Source organism: Psammomys obesus, unplaced genomic scaffold (assembly GCF_907164565.1).
Source record: "Psammomys obesus unplaced genomic scaffold, mPsaObe1.curated_primary_1811, whole genome shotgun sequence".
Classification (NCBI taxonomy): domain Eukaryota; kingdom Metazoa; phylum Chordata; class Mammalia; order Rodentia; family Muridae; genus Psammomys; species Psammomys obesus.
Genome location: NW_026596073.1, coordinates 6,064,488 through 6,086,405, shown reverse-complemented (window position 1 = coordinate 6,086,405; position 21,918 = coordinate 6,064,488). Strand labels below are relative to the sequence as shown.

The window sequence follows — 21,918 nt, the reverse complement described above, 5'->3', positions numbered from 1 at the left end:
TGTGTGTGTGTGTGTGTGTGTGTGTGTGTGTGTGTGTGTGTGTGTGTGTGTGTGTAATGACAAATTTTTAAAAAAAATTGATGAGAATGAGCATTTGGTCTCAGTAATCCTTGACTCATTTCACTGCTAAGGTTCTGATACTAAAGTGACGTAAAAGAATTAAAATCAAAGATTTTTTTAATTTTTATTTTTTATATTAATTACAGTTTGTTTATTTTGTATCCCAGCTGTAGCCCCCTTCCTCATTCCCTCCCAATCTCACCCTTCCTTCCCCATCTCCTCCCTGCCCCTCTCTAAGTCCACTGATAGGTGAGGTCCTCCTCCCCTTCCATCTGACCCTAGCTTATCAATTAAATATTTAATATATGTTTTTTTTTCAACCAAAATAGTTATGAGAATTGGAGATTAATCTCACAGAGAAGCCCTGGTTACCCTTTCCAGACGAACACTGTATTTTACTCCCTAGTATTTTGTGCTTCCTTGTCATATTTCTATGGTAGCAAGAGATAATAGTCAGTGAACATTTTGTTCTCACTTAGATAGACATAGAAACTGCAAAAAGGAAATATAAATACCAGCCCGACTTCTGGAGAGTTCTGAGGAGGTCCAAGTATAACAGAAAAGAAGGCTGAGCCAAATTTAGGATAATAGATGTTGTAACACGCAGATTGAGGTATTCGTTAATATTGTTGTTGTTGTTGTTGTTGTTGTTGTTGAGTTTAATTAATTAGTTCCTTCTCCATAGTAGTCTAGGAGCTTAAAGTCTGAACTAATTTCTAAGAAGTCCAATCTACTATCATTCAGATAATGTAATATGATCTCACAGTTTACATTTTTTTTAATTCCTGGAAATCATGCTTAGATACACCTGTAATTTGCCAACTTTATAGGAAGTATTTAAAATGTCATTTCAGGGCTGAAAAATTATAAAAGTATTTCATGAGGACCATTGTTGGGAATTTTTCTATGCAGCCTATGTAAACTGAGCAGAGCACAGAACAATCAGCAAAAAGATTTAAGCCAAGAACAGCTCTAATGATGTGTACGTACATTGTATGTACATGTATGTCACACTGAAATACATACTGACCACTTCATTTAGTTGATGCTGAGTGGATGGTCTTTGGCACGGCATCACCCAGCCCAGGGTAGAACGTAACTTTGGTGGGTTGGGATGATCGTGCACTTTGCCATGCGGTGCTTGTGAAAAATTGTCCTGAAGAATGAAATGGGATGGTAGTTAGGACGTGCTCATAGGTGCTGCTGCAGGAAAATATTTGTAAATAGATATAAACTTAAAATTACCTCCTCATCAGAGTCAACAAGGCTTCCAAGATCAAGTGGTGGAACCCTAAAAGAAATAATCTATGCAGCTCATAAAATTCTAAGTGAGTCTGTGATAACAGAAAAATCATTATCAAATACAGTATCTATATAAATTCCCAGTTAAGCTGACGGTATGTTGGCTGCCACGGGATAGCAAGAAGTGTTGACATTTTTGATAAATATTCAGTAACTTTCCATGTTGGATATTATATACAGTTACTATTAACAAAATGATGATAATAATTAAATATGATAATAATAAATATGATGGCATAATAATAAAATGGTACAAATTTATAATTAAATCAATTCTATTCAGAGTATTATCTTCTCAGAAAGGTGAGAATAAGAAGGTGCCTCAATGAACAGGGCATTTGCTGGACAGAACTGTAGTGCAGATCCCCTGAACCCACATGAAAGCTGTGTAGGAGTGGCAGCTGCTTGTCGTCAGTGCTCAGGAGGATGAGGTATGATCCCCTGATGCATAGATGAACACCCCGCACATACACAGACAGATGAGAGAAAAGCAAAGGCAGTAGGCACGCAAAGCCCGTCATCTCAATGATTCTCCTGCTCTGCTATCGCACAGGCTTTATGGTACCCTGTGCGCTGCTGAGCTGAGCGGGTGGAAGCTTAATGAGACCTGTGCCTATATCATATTGTAACTGCACGTCTCTTTCCAACTCCGTTCTCTTGAAATCAGCCAGTGTTGGATTGTTTACAAGGAAACCAGCATATACTATGACCCAAGATTTGATTTGCTGTTTTGTTGACTTCTGAGATTTAAAAAGTGGAGGGAGAGGTATTAATAATTCAAATAAAACTTAAATATACCATATATGGAGTTGTCAAGTAGTGGATAGCACAGGAGAATAGTCAACAATATTATTTTAAGCATTCAAATTTGGTTTCACCAAGAGACCGCTCATAATATTTTATAGCAAGTAACAATATCAACCAACTAGTTTATCACTACAGCTATAGGCTGAGTATAGATATTCAGAGAAAAACAAGCAAAGCATTCTATGGGTACAAATTGACTAAGTAAACCTTGTAATAATTTAAATATTTTATTAGTTGCATAAATTTCTTGCTAGTATAATTTAATTTATAATTTATTTATAACTTAACATACATTTAATTTTTATAATGAGCAAATAAAAATGTATGGTAAATAATAAATTTTCACATCAATTGGAAAACTTATTTTAGCATACAACTGAAACACCCCTTGCTAATCTCCTTGACTCACCTCTTGCTATAATCTCCTATTCTGTGTTCAGTATTTACGTATAGCTTTTTACTTAAACATAACTTAGGCTCTATGTATACCTGAAGATATAGGTATCTATCATGTAGAAACAGATGAAATTACTGACTTTGTTTATTTTTAGTATCCAGAAAGTATCAGTGTGGTGTGGTACAGCTTCGCAAATTATTACTTTTACTTTCTATGTCAAAGAGGTCTTGTAATCTAAATTATATGAAGAATACATTTTCAACTATTTTATACTTTTCAAATATTTGAAATTGTAACATGTAAGATATATTCTAAATGAAAAAGAAAACTTTAATAATATAAAATATATAAATATAAAAAATAATTACATTCTCATATTCTTCAACATAACAGTTTAAAATACATATGTATTTTCTGTTAGATAACTTTTACTATGCCAATCACAAAATGAAATATGTCTTACATTTCTTTAATATATGCGGATAAAGTAGGCATGCTTATCCTGATTTATACATGTATCAAAATACCCTAAAGAATTTCTAAATTTATATGATTTGTGATGTTATGTATCATTTTAAAGTAAACTTGAATCTTAAAAGGACAAAGACTTGCCAGGCCACAGAGGAAGACATTCCAGCCAGTCCTGATGAAACCTGATAGGCTAGGGTCAGAGGGAGGGGAGGAGGACCTCCCCTATCAGTGGACTAGGGGAGGGGCATGGGAAGAGATGAGGGAGGGTGCTACAGCTGGATACAAAGTGAATAAATTGTAATAAATATAAATAAAAAGAAAATTTAAATTTAAAATAGAGGGAAAAAAAGGAATGCAATGCTTTTACTACATATACAAATTTCTGTTCTTATAGAAACATAATGGTTTGATTTAGAACAAAAACTTCAAATAGTTTCCAACTGTCATTTCTCAAGTCAGTATAATAAAAATACCTTTAGACTGCATTGTGTTAGAATGTTTGATTTTAGAAACTATGGTTTCAATTGCTGACAAGTTTCAGCAATGAGCTTAACAATGAGCTTAAGCTGGGAATTATGACAGAATTTCTGGCACTTTCTGAGATGGCCCTAATCATACTACAGCTGCCTTATTCTACATATTTATGTAATATGGCCTTTTTGGAACTGATATTATATATATATATGTGTGTGTCTGTGTGTGTGTATAAATGATATATATGTGATCAAATATATACAACAGCATATACATGATCAAATTATCAGCCACTTCTGAACAATACTGATGATGTTCTGAATCCTGCAGCATCAGATATTCAGCTGAGATTTAATTCTTATGTAAAAATAAACAAGCATATCCAACTCGAAAAAAGAAAGAATTCATCTTTTTCAGGAAAATGTGAGAATAGCATTAAATAAAATAAGAACAATAGAACATTATCAGTATTCCGCTATCCTATCAGAAGATAGGATTCTGTCACAATAATATTGAGGCTTTATTTATACATGTTTTTCTGCAGTTCACAATCAAAACAACATACATACACATATATGTGTACATATACATATATATATAGTTTTAACTAATAAAAGTATATATGTGTATGTATATATGACATACATACATATAGTTTTTTGATTAATCAAGGTAATGTAAATGTTTGCCTGTTTAGCAGTAAATATGTGAAGAAATGTAGCTTACATAGGTAGGCAGGAGTTCTGGATCATCCATGGTCTGGAGGTCCATTTTTTCTTTAATTAAAAAAAAAAAAAAGAATCAGTGTGCCTTATCCATTAAAGGATAATCATGACTAGATGAAAAAAGGCAATTAGATTTTTTTCTGAGTAAACTCCAAAGAAAGTGTACCTCCCAAGCCCCTCCTCATTGTGATTATGACAGAGAAAATGACAACTGAGACAGATAACCATCACCTTCCTAGTTCTCTGCCAGCTGGGAAGATATTCCAACAAACAATAACAAGGGTAGAGCAGGTAGGAGGACTAACAGAGGACTGGGATGCTTCCTGTAAAATATACACATGACAGAACCTGGGCCCATGAAATCTCAACAGCGTGCTCGTTTTAACAAGACCTGAAAAACAGCATCAATTGACATCCCCTGTGGATGGAGGGAATCTTACAAGGCCCCACCCCTACATGAAGGGCTACAGGCAATTCATGACTGCAGAGAGAGAGAAACAGAGACAGAGAGATCTTCTTCAAGGACAAGCCCCTGACGAAGTAACCAGTCCCAAGTAGTCAGCCCTAAATACACATGAACAACATTAAAGAGACTCAGCAGGCTGTATTAATAAATTATATTCTTTTAGTAACTAAAGAGTAACAGGCCATGTGAGAGGGAGTTTGGAGTGCTTAGGAGGAGTTGGGGGAGAGTGGGGGAATAGAAAATGAATATAAATATTCATAAAACTAAATATAAATGAATATAAATACAATGTTCATGTACGAAATTCTAAATATATTTATCACGGTAAAATACCAGGCAAAGAGAGAAACTGCATATAGTTATTCCATTGCTAGAAAGCAATTGTGTCTTGAGGTTTGAGAAGGACGTTCTTCACAATACAAACCCAGATGCCCTTCCTACATAACTAAAATAAAAACGTAAGTTTGCTCTGGAAACATTTTTGCATTTCAATACAAAAATAGCAAGTTGGTAAATGCCAAATCATCCATAGCTCTGGCCTGAGGCTGGAGCAATCACTAGTGTCCATCATCTCTTCATCCTTTGCCTTTCAGAATCCTCAACACTCAGGGAGCGAAGATGTCATTTTTGTTGAAACCTTCTGTTTCCACCTACATTTTACCATCTTCTCTGCTTTAAGCATGTATGGTTCTCCATTAAATATTTATTCTTAATTGAATTTCACAATGTTGGAATATGACTATCACTGAGACTAGAGGTTTCCTGAGGTAAGTCTTCATTTCATTTATTGTTGGGTAATGTTAGTAACTGGCATTACATTAAGCAGGTTTTGAGTACAAAATAAATAAAACTCAAAGTGTTTGGTCACCGGAAATTCATTTTAAATAAATAGTATACAATTTAGAGAAAGTTTAGTTTATGATCTTTTAAATCTTCCTTTGTATATAAACTATACCATATCTTATATGAACACTTTTTTAAAGCTTTTAATATGTAAAATGCTTACAGATGAAGTGATTAAATATGCAGTTTACAATGATGTACCAATTAAACATAAATTCCTAGCATGTTATAGGGGCAACATTGTAAAGAAAGTGATATTTTCTTCTTCCTTTATATTTTCTTCTTTCTCTTATATTTTCTGTAAATACATTGTTAATTTTTAAATAACAATGAAAAAGCAATAAGCTTAAAATTATTACCAAATCAATCAACAGCAAATTTTAAAATAATGATTGCCTTCAATCTTGGCAGCTCACACTTTCAAATCTAAGAAATGTTGACCCGAAATATTTGAGACTGTAAACATAAAAAACAGTAGTAAAGGGCGCTGGAAGCAACTGAAGACATCATTCTATAAGAGGAAAATTCAAGGGCATACTTACTTGTATTGAATTCTTTCGCTGAGAAAATAGCCGAGTTTGGCTCCCAGAAGCAGCCACTCCTCTGACCTCTAAATCCATTCAAATGTATGTATTTCCCATGCAATATGCCTTGCTTTTAAGAAGATAAAATAATGCAAAATGGTCATTCTTACTGTAATTTTAAGTAACCCACACACAGTAGTTTTCCTAGAAAGAAGTCATTGTGTTTAATGGCTATGGCTAATAATAAACCATTACTGACTTTATAAACTAAAATCGAGTTTTAGTAATGCAAATGCATAATGTATAATGTATATCCCAAAAGACCTATGTCTTAATGTCTAGGCACTGTGGATATGTCTCTTTCATGGCAAAGGGGATATTTCAGGTGGAATTAGATTAAAATTTTGAAATGGGAGAGTTAATCTGTTGGGCTCATTCAATACTTAGAAGAAGTCCTTAGAAGAGAGAGGCAGGAGGATCTAGATCAGATAGAGAAGGTGGGAAGATGGAATCACAAGTCTGAGAGGAACACAGATGCTATGCAACTGCCACCAAAGATGGACAAGATGGTGAACAGTTTCCAAGATGCACAAGACACATGAAATGACTCTTTCCCCTGGGACCTCCAAAAAGAACCAGTCCTGCTGGCAGTTGGTTTTTAGCAATTCCACGCAAAATTTATGCACTGACCTCTGAAATCATGAGACAATTGTATTATTTCAAGTCACTCAGTCTATACAGAGGCTTTACAATAAATTAGGAGACTAATGATAGTCAACCTGTCTTCTTTTTCACACGAGCTAGTCTTATTTATACTCAGTTCTCAAGCCAGGGTGGATTTTGATACTGTCACAATAGACTAATGAAAATATTTCTAAATTGAGTGGTGGTGGAGTATGCCTTTAACAACAGCACTCTGGAAGCAGTGGCAGGTGAATCCCTGAGTTCAAGGGTCTACAGAGTAAGTTCCAGGACAGCCATAGCTACAAAGAGAAACCTTGTCTTGAAAAAAAAAAAAATCTACCAAACAGTATAATTAGTAATTATGTAATGGTGTAAAGAACATTGCTTGTTAAATCAAGTGACTCTGTCCTCAAAGTTTTATGCACTTTTATTTTGACTTCATATTTATATTACCATGGATATAGCTTTTCTTAAAATGTAGGGGAAACAGAGGTCTCTGTGCTCACAGACACTCACTACAGGGATTCTGGAATGTAGGCACACAGGTTCTATCTTCAATGCTATACCTGCTTTCTGCCCACAAGGCTAGAACTGTGAATGTGTTTTCTATCCTGGTGACATTTGTACTATTTATTTTTTGTTTATTTGTTGTTTTCAGGATAGGATGTCAGTGCCAGCTTCTGTTAGATAAACTAATGTTAAAATTCTGATTTTTGGAATGTAATCTCTCTGAGTTGGTGTTCATAATGTATAAAATAAATGGAATATTAGCACCTTTTTCTCATCCTGGTGGAATGAGGTAACATCTCGTAGATGGCAGCTATCTTACTTCCTACCTAGTGTAATCTAACCCCAATTCCCTTGCAGTTTAGCATTTTTTTCTTCCTCCCATGCCCACCCCAGATCATTCTTCTCTAAAAATCCCTCACCTTGAGCCAGGAATCCCACTTTAATAGCATATTCAAGAATATTTAGCTACCCAAAGTAAACACAGTCTGAAAGCAGCACAAATCACCAGATTTGAACATAATAACACAATAACATAAAGCTTCATATGGCTCCCTTTTCGACGTCCTTTCAGAAAAAGAATTTTTTATGTTCTAAACCTATTATGCATTATTTGGTCACATCACAAAAGCTATGACATTTGTAGGATAGGTTGCCTATAGCCCAGCGGAATGGCACTTGCCTAACACATCCAAGGCCATGGGCTCAAGAGCAGAACAAGTTACTGATTTTGCCATGACGACTTCTAACTGACACCTGTGATGGTTTGAATTAGAACTGTTTCCATAGGCTTGTCTATCTGAATGTTTGGGCCCCCGTTGGTGGAATTGTTTTAGGAAGGATTAGGAGGTGTGGCCTTGTTGGAGGAGGTGTGCCAGTGCGGATGGGATCTGAGGTTTCAAAGGCCCAGTCTGATGTAAGCACTCAGTGGCTGCTCCAGTGCCCTGTCTGCTTGCCTGCTGCCCTGCCCCCTGCCACAATGGCCATAAACACACCCTCTGAAACTGAAAGCAAGCCCCAGTCAAATGCTTTCTGTATAAGTTGCCTTGGTCATGATGTCTCTTCACAGTCATAGAGCAATAACTAAAACACAATTCAAAGGTAAGACAAAGATGTTGAGCAGCCAACCATACGGCTTTCTCACTCACATTATCAGCCTCCTGACTTCATCCCTTAGTAACTGTTGGAGCAATTCCAAATAACTGTAAAACATTTGAAATCACCAGACTTTGTCTACAATTAATAAGAACAGCAAATAGAAACTCCAGAATATTCTGCTCCTGCCATTCCTTGTACTTTCCCAGTGTAACTAACTCTCTGCATTTCTAACGTACTATCACAACCACAAAGGCTGCTGTTTACTGCAGATTCTTAAGAAATACTTATTTAGTCAATAGACAAATTAATGCATCACAAATGTCCATACACACTTGGATTACACCCATGTTAGATTCATCAGAAAGCCAACATATAAGTCCTTCAGGAAACAATTGGCTAAGATGTTTGCAGCGCCAGATAGCACCAAATATTCTTCAGTAAAACTATACACTCATGAAAGAGATAGCTCCTGATGCTGCTCACTTATTACCTCAGGGCTTAGCAGAAAGCCCAGAAAATGAGAGAGTTCAGTCAATTAGGTATGAGTTAATGCAGACTTACACGGCACAAAAGTGAGCCATTCACTTTGCAAATAAGAATTCTGGAAAGGGAAATATTTTTAGAAGGGGCACATTGGAGTCTACAGGACTAGCAATTGCCTCCCAGCACCCCAATTAGAGGATCTAATGATTTGGACAGGGCTGCAAAAGCTAAAATGGCCCAAGCTTCTGATTTTTCACTGAGCAAGCTGAGACCTGGAAGCATGAATTTCACTTTGCTTAACTGTGACACTTATTGCAGGGCCTTAACTCATACATGGCTCTAAATCTCTCTCCAGTAGTCTACTCTTGCTGGTACGGAAAACAGAGGCCTCAGGAGGTAATTTGCTATGAGGACTGAAGGACTCTTAAAACCTAAGTTTCATGATTTTACACACATGGCTGAAAGCAGAGCTTTAGATTGAATGCTAAGGACTGCACTCGTGCTAAAGTACAGAACTTGAAAAAGCAAGTGAGACATAGCAAGAGGGGAAATAGCGAGTCTGAACAGACCCTGGCCCATCCAGCCATTGCCAGTATGGAGTGCTATTGCTAGCTAACAGTAGTAGCAATCGTTACTGTTGTTGACTAATGTCTTCAGTGATGTTAACCACTGAGTCATCGCTTCATCTCTTCCTTGTTTCTTTTTTTGTTTGTTTTCTTTTTTCTTTTTTTAATTTTTATTTTTTATATTAATTACAGTCTATTCACTTTGTATCCCAGCTGTAGCCTCCTCCTCCACTCCCTCCCAATCCCACCTTCCCTCCCTCTTGTTCTCCTATACCCCTAGCCCAGTCAAGTGATAGGGGAGATCCTCCTCTCCTTCTACCTGACCCTGGTCTATCAGGTCTCATCAGGACTGGCTGCATTGTCTTCCTCTGTGGACTGGTAAGGATGCTCCCTCCTCGGAAAGGTGATCAAAGAGCCAGCCTATGAGTTCATACCAGAGACAGTCCCTGTTCCTATTTTTGTGGAACCCTCTTGGAGACTGAGCTGCCATGGTCTACATCTGTGCAGGGGTCTAGGTTCTCTCCATGCATGGTCCACAGGTGGAGTATCAGTCTCAGAAAAGACCTCTGGGCCTAGATTTCTTGGTTCTGTTGCTCTCCTTGTGGAGCTCCTGTCCCCTCCGGATCTCTCTATCTCCCCCTTCTTTCATAACATTCCCTGCACTCTGCCCAAAGTTTGGCTATGAGTCTTAGCATATGTTTTGATACCCTGCTGGGTAGAGACTTTCAGAGGCCCTCTGTGGTAGGCTCCTGGCCTGTTCCCTGTTTTCTCCCTCTTCTCTCCCTCTCGTTTGTCGGTCCAACTCCAGATGTTATTGTTTCTCCCCTAGTTAGTGAATCAGTGAGTTGTAACTTGTTGATACAAAGCCAGCACACAACGAAAGGATAAAGGGATCTAATCTAGTTCATAAGGAAAGGAGTGCGGAAAGATTAATAAATACAGTTCAATACTTAAATTCCATAAGAAACAGGGACCAAGACTGCCTTAAATCCTTGTTGACAACAGATGCAACTGAATACAAAGTCGTTCCTACTTCAGTTAAAATCTTACTTCACAGTACTCGCAGTGCTCCAACAGGAATCCACCGTACAACCCAAACCAGGAATAGAAGAGGTGGAAATGACAGAAACCCCGGCGATTCCACCAAAAACTTCTTTCTGAGAGCTTCCCATCGGCTTCTCAAGGGGCCTTTCCTCGCCAACACGACAGTTTCAAGCAGCGTCTTGGGTTGCTAGGCAACCGGAGCTCGTTCTCCAAGCGTCCTGCCAGCCTTTCCAACTTCCCTAGAATAAAAGGGACTTCAACACCACTCCCTTAGTTCTCTCCTGGACACCTTCACCCCGCAAGTTGTGCCTGCCATCCTTACACCCCGCAGGTTTCGAAGTCTGCTTGCAGACAAAATCACTCTTAAATCTAAGGGGTTTCTGCTTTACCAGCAGCCTCCCAGGCCAGAGGGCCCACCTCTAAACCCTGGCCCAGACTTGAAACACTGGAGAGAACTAGCTCACAGCAGGCCCCTCCTGCACCAGGAGAGTGCCAAAGCCCGGCAAGGACCACAGCCTTGGGTGGATCATTCATTTACTGGAATTCCTTTAAACATTATTTCACAGAGCGACTACCATATATGGAGTCCAGTTTAATATTAGAGAAGAAAACAACATAAAATCATCCTGTATCCCAGCCTACCACCAATTTTCCCACCAAAATCTTAGCTATGTCTGAAACATCTTTGGGCCATGACCCGTGACTATTAAGGGGCAAAGCTAGCTTGGGGTAGTTGTAAAACTCTACTCCTGTAGCAACAGGTGGCATCTTCACAAATGTAATGTCAAATATGCAAATGTTATATAACAGGGTTTTTGGTTTTTTTTTTTTTTTGCGATATCTTTTGAAAATTAACATTAATGTCTAAATGTGCACATCATAACCTGAGCTACATGAGACCCGGTCAGAAAAGCAAAACCAAGGACAAAACTTATCAGGATTTCTCTGCCTTGCTCCTCAATTCCAATGCTGGGGTTATAGGCACACATATCTATGTGTGTATTTTTATGTGGGAGCTGGGTATTCAAACTCAGGTCCTCATGCCTGCAGAACATGTATGGAGTCTTACCCTTTGAACCATCTCTATGTACTACAAAATTTTCATTCGAAGTTCATGCTTTACTTTCAATATTTATTTGCATACAGTCTTCCATGTATTCAACCTATACTGAACAGTCTGCTAATGTACCAAAGATTAGAAGAAGTAAGATACATACATACATACATACATACATACATACATACATACATAAGCCTATGTATGATTGTCTCTTAAATCATGGAATAAAAAAACTATTTATTGTGCCCTACAAAAGGCAAATAAGACAAAGTTTCTGTGGTCAAGAAGGTTAAAACCAATACAACATAATAATACCATGCTTGTTTCTTTATTCAGTCAACAAACTTTTACTGGAGGCATAAAGTGTTTGTTTTGGGTTCCAGAGAAAAATCAGTGAAGCCACTGTTTATGTGAAGTGCACAGTCTGGTAGGCAGACACTACAGAAACAGATGCAATTTCAATTAGTAATTGATTCAATGAAAAAAAGGGGGGCACCCTCTTGTAAGAACTAAAGGAAGATCAGGGAAGATTTGAAAGAGGATACTGCAAAGCAGCAAGTACAAAGCGCCTAGGCCAGGAGTGTCCTTGCCAAAGGGACAAACACCACTGAACCAAGAAAGTAAACACAAATGAGATCAGTGTATCGCCATAGTCAGTTACATAAGTACCTGTAATCTGCCTGAGCATGTAAGAACATGCATACCTATGTTTGTATTGGAGTGTGGGATGCAAGAAACTCAGTTTGCCTATGTGACATATCAGCAGTGCATACAGCAAGCCCACGTCAGACTATAATAAATGAGAAACATGTCCTCTCCAGTGCCATAGAAATTGTTATTGCTGGCTGTGTGCTTTTGTTTTTATTTTATAATAACTTTTTTTTTTAAGATAGGGTTTCTCTGTGTAGCCCTGGCTGTCCTGGACTCACTTTGTAGACCAATCTGGGCTCGAACTCATAGAGATCTGCCTGCTTCTCCTTCCCTGAGCGCTGAAATTAAAGCCTTGTGCCATGGCACCTGACTTCATCCTATAACTTAATTTCTACTTTCTGATTTTAAAAAGGCAACGAGTTTCATTAAAATAAGTTGTTGGTTATTTATTTTGGTGGTGGTTTTAACTGGCTAGGACAGAACATTTGGTACATGTAAACATGTATTTGCTTGAATTAAATGGCACTATAAATAGCCTAAATATTAAACAACCTGAGTTTTAAAGATATTCACCAAGAAATGCTGAAAAATATCATTAGATGTTTCGGAAACTTTCTGGTTTATTGCTGACTAACAGTAACTGACAAAGTGTGAAAGCATTAAGACAAAGTTGACTCATAACTTCATTTGAGCAATCAGCATATTTTCTGTTCCTACTCTCTAGGATACAAATGGTCTAGAATCCGCTAGTCATCATATAATATGGAGGCTCTAAACTATCAGAAAGTATTTTTTTTTTAACCAGGAGAAACTATTTGGCTCTAATTTTCCACATGCCCACAGCATTTTCACCTTTTCCAGGCAGTCACTGAGAAGGAAATAGAAGCAAAATCCTACATGTTTGACCAGGTAATAACTGAAGGCTTCAGGATACCACAGACTCCATCAGTTCCCTATTCTATATTTCCAATATCTGAAGAATGGGACAAAATAATATGCAACTTATTTTAAATAATTTTTTAAATGCTAAGCATGAAAATAGAGTCTATGAAACTCATAAATCATTTGCCTTTTTTTTTTTTCTCCTCCTCCCTCCCCACTAGGATCTCCACTTCTGCCTAGCCTGGAACTCCCTCAAATTCACAAAGAGATCTGCTGCTTCCGCCTCTGTCTCCTGAGTGCAGTGATTAAACATTTTGCTCCAATATCTTCAGCAAACTCCCGGTATTTTGTTAGCTAGGCCCGACGACACATTGTCAGCACCCGCAGAATTCCTTTTCACAATCCAGGCACTCTGTGCATTGATTGTGGTTCAGCTCTTCTGAAAGCAAGTTGGATGGTTAGAACTGTTCACCAGAGGGCGCCTCAGGCTTTCCAGAGAATCTAAAACTTTAGATCTCGGAACTCTACAAGCTTACGTCTCCATGGCAACACTGACTTCGAAAGGCAGTAAGCATAAGCCAGCCTAGTAAGGCAGAGCCAGCATCGTCAGAGTAGTTCCTCTTCAGGCATATTCACCAAAGGTTTCCTCCGCATCCTTCCATGGCCCTGAAGAGGAAACATACTTGTTTCTGGACATTGGGTCTATGTTTGCTTTTCAACAACCTTTCCAAGGCAGATATTCCCACCCTGCCGAGTATTGATAACCCGAAGTTTAAACAAGAATGCATTGACCACCATAATAAAATGCGAAGCCAGGTCAACCCTCCAGCAGCCAATATGAATTACCTGGTGAGAAAGAAAGAGGGGTGCTATACAGAACAATGACTTTAGGCAGGAGAGGGAGATGTAACATGATTTACCAGACCAGAATTTGTTCTAAAATTTTAGCAGACGAATTCTTAGAGGAAAAGGAAGAATCGCCCTGAATCCTTTTATAACAGTGAAGAGAAAGTTTATTGCTCTTACCTCCTAGGACATTGCGCTTGGCATATGAAAATAAATCATGGTATATCGGGATAGGTAAGAAGAAGTAGGGACCTTGCTGTTTTAGAAAAAAATGGTACATTTCCCCTCCATCCGTCCTTCCTGAGATGGGCCAGTTGGGGTAAGAATCATAGGTTATTAGGAATCAAGCTCTAAATGTTTGTACAAAACTTTGCAGAATATTGGTGAGCCTCGAAGCGCTCATGGTCTGACTGTCAGGGAGTGGAAGCATTGTTTTAATTTTGGCACTCTGGTTTGTCCATCTTCTCTACTCAGATCACTGAGACGAGATCTGTTATTCTCCAGGAATTGCTTCTGCTCTCGGGAAGTGTCCTTTCTGATAGTTGTTAATGATCTGTCATAGGCTTTACTATTTAGGACTCACTCGAAAGGCTTGGGACACATCTTAGAGAACAATTATCACAGGAAGCTGAAGGCGTGAATGTGACATCACTTTGAGGTAGGGGGCAGTTGATGACAGTGGTTGGCATCCCTGAGACAGAATCATCTGGAGCTTAACGGCCTGTACCCTGGAACATACCAATCACCCTATGTTTTACTTTGCATCTCTGTTGTGATAAAACGCTGACCAAATACAACTTAGGGGAGTAAAAGGTTTACTACAGTGATTGGTGTGAGGGAAGCCAAGGCAGAAATTCAAAGTGGGAGTCTGGAAGCAGGAACTGAAACAGAGCCCATGAAGGAATGCTGCTTTCTGGGGAGGAGGAGTTGCTTACTTCCTGGCCTGCTCACCTACCTTTTTTATACATCTGGAGCTCAATTTCTGAGGGAAGGTAACCACCCACAGAAGTCAAGGCCCTCCTGCATTAACTACTACCAAGAAAATACTCCCATAGGTATGCCCAAAAGCAAATCTGATGGCTGTCTGAATATGATGCACATTCCAGAAGGCATAAGGAAGGATAAGGAAGCAATGGCAGAAAGGATAATTATGGTGATGAGTGGAACTAGAAAAGGCAACACCAGGTGTCCTTCTCCAGAGGTCAAACCTAAAGGTTCTTAAGTCAGTTGCCTGTTCTTCTTCTTCTTTTTTTTTTTTTTTTTTTTTTTTTTTTTTTTTTTTTTTTTTTTTTTTGTCTTTTAGCTCCATCCAAATGATTCCCTTATTAATCTGCATAGATACAGAATTTCTGTCTCAGAACCAGGCAGGAACCCAGTGTTTAAAACACAGCAATTTGGGAGTAGCAGAGAAGCAAAGGTAATTAACCTTTGAAAGGGTATCAAGGACCACTGAAATTTGGTCTAGTTCTATTGCTGGTTTTGATTTAGAGTAACATCAGTTGAAGAGCTCTCTTAGAGCAAGAGACCATGAGAAAAGGTTAGTGAGAAGGGGTTATTGATAGGGGCAATGCAGATATAAAGAGCAACGAAGGCAGAGATAAAAGGTGTCAGTCTAACTAGCCAGGAGATAGTAATAGGCATGAATTCCACATAGGAAGAAAACCTTTGAGGAGTAAGCACATGGTGATGTCTGGTGTCTCTATTTGATTGCCTTGATAAATACCATCACCAACTTAGGGAATAAAGGATTTATTTTACCTTAGAATTCTTTGTGAGCTTAACTCAGAGCATTAATCCAGAAAACGTCCTACAAACTTGCTACAGGCCATCTGATGGATGCATTTCATCATTTGAGGTTCTTCTCATTGGCTAACTCTAGCTTGTATCAAGTCGATCAAAAACTAGACATCTAGGTAGAAAAGTAGTCATTATAACAAAAAAGTTGAAGCAAGAGAAAAAATAACAACCAAAAAACTATTGCAAGAAGTCGAATTGAAGCCTTTGGTATTGGAGTGATACAACTGTTCTATTTTCTTGCACTTCTAGAGATCCATCATAAGTCTTTAGAGAAGCAAGGTTGGGGAGGGCCCCTAGGACCTGTCCTAGCCACTTCCTATGCTCATTTTTCATTCCTTCTAGTTAACTATGAAGAAACTACTGATGTTTGCCTCATGATAGACCCAGAAACCTGGTGCCAAATGATCATGTCCTGAACCCTCTTAAATGGTGATTCAAGTTGTTTCTCTTCAGTTAGTTGGTTGTAATAAGAAACTAGCTAAGATAAGACAACAAATACTACAAATAAAATTTAAAAAATAAAAAAGATGTCTTTACCAAAGAACTAAAAGTAACTGAAAATTAAATTATTACATTTATTAGAATGATTTTATTGTAAGTAAATATGTACTAATCAATTGAAATTTTTCTATTTTTTCAGACTTGGGACAAAGAATTAGCAAAACTGGCCAAATATTGGGCTAAACAGTGCAAATTTGCTCATAATCCCTGTACTTCAAAGAACTATGGATGTCTTGAGAAGCATAAGTCTGTTGGAGAAAACATATATTTAGGTGGAATAAAAATTACACCAAGTCAAGTTATTTCTGGTTGGTATAATGAAAGTGCCTATTATGACTTCGACACTAACAAGTGTACTAAAGGATGTGGCCATTATTTACAGGTACGTACTTGGCAGGTTATGAATTCGTTCTTATGTCCATTTTACTTACAAGAAAATCTCTTTATTATTTTTATACATCCATAAAATATAGACCTCTATCTTATTATGTATTCCATGTACAGAGTTTATATTTCCCAGTCTTTGAAAATGTTGCCCAGCTGTCATTTTCTTTACATTGCTTACAAGAAATCTGCTATAATCCTCTTGTTCCTCCTTCTGGCTTTTCTCCATCTGTGGTTGTTTTTGCTTCTTTCCAATCTTGATCAACTTTATATAAGCTACATGAGGTGCCCTGGTCTTCACATTCCTTGGAATCTTGAGCTTAGCACACTAAATCTATAGATTAAAACGCATTTGCAATATGTGGGTTGCTATTTCTTTTTTTATATTAATTACAGTTTATTCACTTTGTATCCCAGCTGTAGCCCCTTCCGTCATTCCTTCCCAATCCCACCCTCCCTCCCTCATCTCCTCCCATGCCCCTCTCCAAGTCCACTAATAGGAGAGTTCCTCCTCCCCTTCTATCTCATCCTAGCCTATCAAGTCTCATCAGAACTGGCTGCATTATCTTCCTCTGTAGCCTGGTAAGGCTGTTCCCCTCTGAGGGGGAGGTAATCAACCAGCCACTGAGTTCATGTCAGAGACAGTCTCTGTTCCCCTTACTAGGTTACCCACTTAGATACTGAGCTACCATGGGCTACATCTGCACAGGGGTTCTAGGTTATATTTATGGTCCTTGGTTGGAATATCCATTCTCAGAAAAGACCCTTGGGCCCAGATTTTTGGTTCTGTTGCTCTCCTTGTGGAACTCCTGTCCGTTCCAGGTCTTTCTATCTCCCCCTTCTTTCTTAAGATTTCCTGCACTCTGCCCAAAGTTTGGTAGTGGCCTGATTCCAATATTGGTAGTATGCTTAAATCATGTCGGTTTGATACCTCTATTATATCTATGGATTTTTTTTTGTGATCAACTTGATAACTTTATTACTGTGTCCTTAAAATAATTTCTTCCATATGCTAATGTCCCACTAATTTAATTTAGTTTACTTTCCTTTTCTTTTTGAAATTAAAGTATAATCACATCATATTCCTCCATCCCTTTCTTCTGTCCAACACTTCTGTACTTCTGCTTGCTGACTCTCAAATTTATGACCTTTATTTCTTTAATTGTTGTTACATATGCATATGTGTGTATATGTGTGTGTTACAGAATATATAAATACAAACTGTTCAGTCTGTATAATGTTACTCTTATGTATATGAGTTCAGGGCTTGACCACTTGGTATTAAATAATATATTTGTGTCTTCCCTGGGGAAGACCATTTTTCCTACTCTTAGCATTCCTTGGTTGCCTATAGATCTTTGACCACAGTCAAAGCCCAGTAAGATCCCCCCACTTCCTTGTTAGCATATTGATTGAAGACCTCTTTCTTCAGGTCTTGTTTAGAAATCCATGTTGTTGAGATATAATGGGTGTAGCTTATACACCCTCTTGCTCTATAATCCCTGATCTTTACATATGCAAGTTGTATTATATATGTATCCCCTGGAGTTAGGCAACACAAAGTTACATGCTCTCTGCATTATAATTTTCTGGAATGATATCCATCTGTTATGTGGAGAGGTTTCTTTATGAAGGGTAAAACCTATACTTTTCTGTGGACATTGAAATAAATATTTTGAATACAGTTAATAATTATGCTGCTTTTGAAAAGTGGCAGTGTAGGTTTTCCTCCAAGACTCATTCAAACTTGGATCATCCTGGTCCTGTGTTTGAAGTACCTTGTGTCTTCAGCAGTAGGGACTTATCTCCAACTTCTGTGAGGCAACCAAAGGCAATAGCAATAGCTTTTAATGTTTGGGGGAGTTCTCATAGACAGCCCTGCCAGACAACTCAAACTGGGATTCTCACAACTGGTGGGGTTTGTGCTTGTTCGTTTTTGTTTTGTTGTTATTGTTTATTATTCACACGCTCATTTCAGATGAGAAAATTTCATTCAGACTCATGTACCTGTAAACAAAGACTTGTATGTATCATATAAAATTTGAGCTAGAGCCACAGAGAAGGACAATGCAGCCAGCTCGGATGAGATCGGATAAGCTGGCATCAGATGGAAGGGGAGGAGAACCTCCCCTATCTGTGGACTTGGGCATAGGAGGAGATGAAAGAGGGAGAGTGAGATTGTGAGGGGTGGACGGATGGGGCTACAGCTGGGATACAAAGTGAATAAACAGTAATTAACATAAAAAATAAAAATTTAATTAAAAATTTTGAGCTAGATAGTAATAATATGATTCCTTAGGATGCTCTAATTCACTTTTACTCTTATTTTGTCTTTCTCCCACCTTCTGTATTTTTTCTCCCTTTTCCCTAATTAAAGCCTTCTCTCTGTTTTTTCCATTTCCCTCTTAAATCGCTGGTATCCTATTTCCCTCTCTACTGTTCCTCACCCATCCCCCACCGTGGTTTCTTTTTTCTTTCCTGGTATCTGCAATTACTCCAGGTTATATATTCATATCTGAAGATTTAGTAGAAACCACAGATAAGAGATTTCTTCCTGGGTCTGGGTAATCTCACTCAATCACTTAACTGCAAATTTTATAATTTCATTTTTCTATACAGCTGAATAGTATTCTGCAGTGTTAATATACCACATTTCTTTGCATGTTAGTTGAGACAGGAAACTAAGAAACACAAACACAAGCCTTGTAAAGCAAGGATCCAGTAAGAGTGTGCGATGGAGACACACCAGGCCCTCGAACACTCAGCACGTTTATTATATGCTGGGAAAACAAAGAAATCGCCACCTAACCTTAAAGAGGTGATCTCAACAGAGAGTCATGTGATCATATAGTCTTCTGAAGCAAGGAAACTATGTTTGGAGACCACTGCACATGATGCTTTTTTTATTAAAGATCAAGCATTACCCAAACATTCTGCCTAGGCAAACACTCTAGTGTAAGGCATGGGAAGGCCACGCCATTATCTTAGCCTTGAGATCTCTTAGAAATGGATTTGTTTTTTTGTTTTGTTTTGTTTTTGACTCTTTGAGTTTTGTTTGGGTGGAATTTAGGCTTTAGGATTTTGGTTTGGTTTGGTTTAGTTTGGTCTTTCTGATTTCTTTGTATATTCTCTGTCAGATGTATAGTGGGCAAAGAGTCTTTTCCATTCTGAGGATTCCTTTTAATTTGACTGATTGTTTCTTTAGCGGCACAAAAAAAAAGCGTTTTAGTTGTTTGAGATCTGTCTTGCCAACCTTTAGCCTCAAGTCTTGGACAAATGGAGTCTTATACCCCATATCCTGTGGTGTACTGCCCTGTTTTTGTTCATTTGCTTTTGTCTTTCATTTATTTTGGGTTTTGTTGTTGACATTTTGGTATTTCAAGTTCCATGTTTAGGTATTTGATCCATTTAGAATTAGTTTTTGTGCAAGGTAATAGACAGAGGTCTAATTTCATTCTTCTTATGTGGGCATCCAGTTTTCCCAGTATCATTTTTTGAAGATGCTGGTTTTGTTTTTGTTTTTGTTTTTGTTTTTGTTTTTTTTTCCTCCAATGTAAGTTCTTGGCATCTTTTTCAAATATTAAATTACTACCCCCTCACACACCACTACCCCCTGCCCTTGGCCTTCTGTGTTGCTATGTTTGAATGAGAATGGCCCCCAGAGGCTCATGTTGAATGCTTGATCCCTAGCAACAGGTTTTTCTCCACTGATGACACAAATATAGGCCACCTCAGATGGGGTTAAAAATAAATAAATGCAGGTTTAATTGGCACAACACTGGTAGGTTCACCAGTCTCAGAGAACAAGGCCAGAGAAGTCACTATGCAGACAGGGAGACAGAGGGGTTGGGGAGACAGAAAGAGCTCTGGGATGGCTGGGGGCTCCCCTGGCTGCGACAGATGATGACCTATGCAGCTGCTTGGTCCCTGAGAGCAGAACGATGGAATCGCCTAGTCCCCTAGTTGACTTTTGAGGGAAGGTTTGGAAAATGAGGCCTTGTTGGAGGAGGTACGTCGCTGGGTGTGGGCTTTGAGGTTTCAAAAGCCCACACCAAGCCCAGTCTCACTCTTTGTGTGCTGCTTGTGAATCAGAGTGTAGCTCTCAGTTACTGATGAGGCACCAGGCCTGCCAGCCAGTTGTTTTACTCGTAATTGAAAAGTAACTAATATATGTACATGTTTGGTTTTGTGCCAGTCCCATATTGTTTTGTTTTGGGCTGCGGAATATTTTAAGATATTGAATGGTAATCCCTCCACCATTTTTCTTGCTCAAGATTATTTTGGCTATCCAGGGTCTTTTATGGTTCCTATTTTATGTGACGAGTGAGATGGGGATTTTGTATAAGCTTACATTGAATCTGTAAATTGCTTTTGGAAGAATGGTCATTTCATATGCTAATTCCACCAATTCATGAGCATGAAATAGCTTTCCATATTCTTGTATTCTTATGTCTTTTTCTCTCTCTTCAGATATTTAAAGTTTTTACTGTAGAAGTCTTTCTCCTCCTTGGTTAAGTTAATTCCTAGATATTTTCTTTTTGGGGGGACTATTGTGAATGGTAGCATGTCTATGATCTCCTTCTCTGTATGTTTGTTGTTGGTGTATAGAAAAGGTTTTGATTTGTTCATTTTGTGTTGTGACACTTTGCTGAGTTTTCTGCTAGATTTCTTTAGATCTCTTGTATATAATATCACATCATCTGCAAATAAGTATAGCTTGACATCTTCTTTTCCTGTTGGCTTCCCTTCCATTTCCTTTCCTTGTATTATTGCTCTATCTAGTGCTTTGAACACAATGTTGTAAAGCAGTGGGGATAGTGGACATCCCTACCTCACTCCTGATTTCATTTTATTGCTTAAGTTTTTCTCCATTTAAGATGATGTTGGTTATGGGTTTCTCAGTTATATCTCTTACTCTGTTGAGGTATGTTCCCTTTAGTCCTATTCACTCTAGTACTTGTATTATGAAGGCATGCTGAATTTTTGTCAAAGGATTTTTCTGTGCTTATTAAGATGATCCTATGATTTTTACCTTTAAGTCCATTTATGTGGTGTATTACATTTATTGACTTGCATATGTTGAACCGTCCCTGCATTTCCAGGACAAAGCCAACTGGGCCAGGGTGAAATTTTTTGTTACTGTGTGTTTGCATTTGTTTTCCAAGTGTTTTGTTGAATAAGTTCATCAGGAATTAACCTGTAGGGTTTTTTTTTTTTTTTTTTTTTTTTTTTTTGTTGTTGTTGTTGTTTCTTTTACCTGACATTAAATTGGTACTGGCTTCATAAAAGTAGTTTGAAAGTATTCCTTCTGTTTTGTTGTTGTTGTATGCTGTTTATGTTTTAGTT

At 38.0% G+C, this 21,918-nt stretch overlaps 2 protein-coding genes across 3 annotated transcripts in view; one reads left to right on the top strand and one right to left on the bottom strand.

Moving 5' to 3' along the window:
* The window catches only part of Caps2 (calcyphosine 2), a 52,589-nt gene extending 42,086 nt beyond the window's left edge, over nt 1-10,503 (bottom strand). The window contains exons 1-5 of one of the 2 annotated variants that reach the window (XM_055626083.1): nt 10,458-10,503; nt 6,088-6,199; nt 4,238-4,287; nt 1,306-1,351; nt 1,091-1,216 (exon numbers count right to left, since the gene is read on the bottom strand). In XM_055626083.1, coding sequence (XP_055482058.1) covers nt 1,091-1,216; nt 1,306-1,351; nt 4,238-4,287; nt 6,088-6,165 — 300 coding nt within the window. In that variant the 5' untranslated portion in view covers nt 6,166-6,199; nt 10,458-10,503. Of the gene's footprint in view, nt 1-1,090; nt 1,217-1,305; nt 1,366-4,237; nt 4,288-6,087; nt 6,200-10,457 lie in introns of those variants that run through there. The other variant, XM_055626084.1, reaches the window with a different exon arrangement.
* A 3,201-nt stretch (nt 10,504-13,704) lies between these two features.
* Glipr1l1 (GLIPR1 like 1) overlaps nt 13,705-21,918 on the top strand; it is a 32,285-nt gene continuing 24,071 nt past the window's right edge. Inside the window, exons 1-2 of the mRNA XM_055626195.1 lie at nt 13,705-13,893; nt 16,328-16,570. Coding sequence (XP_055482170.1) covers nt 13,705-13,893; nt 16,328-16,570 — 432 coding nt within the window. The remainder of the gene's footprint in view (nt 13,894-16,327; nt 16,571-21,918) is intronic.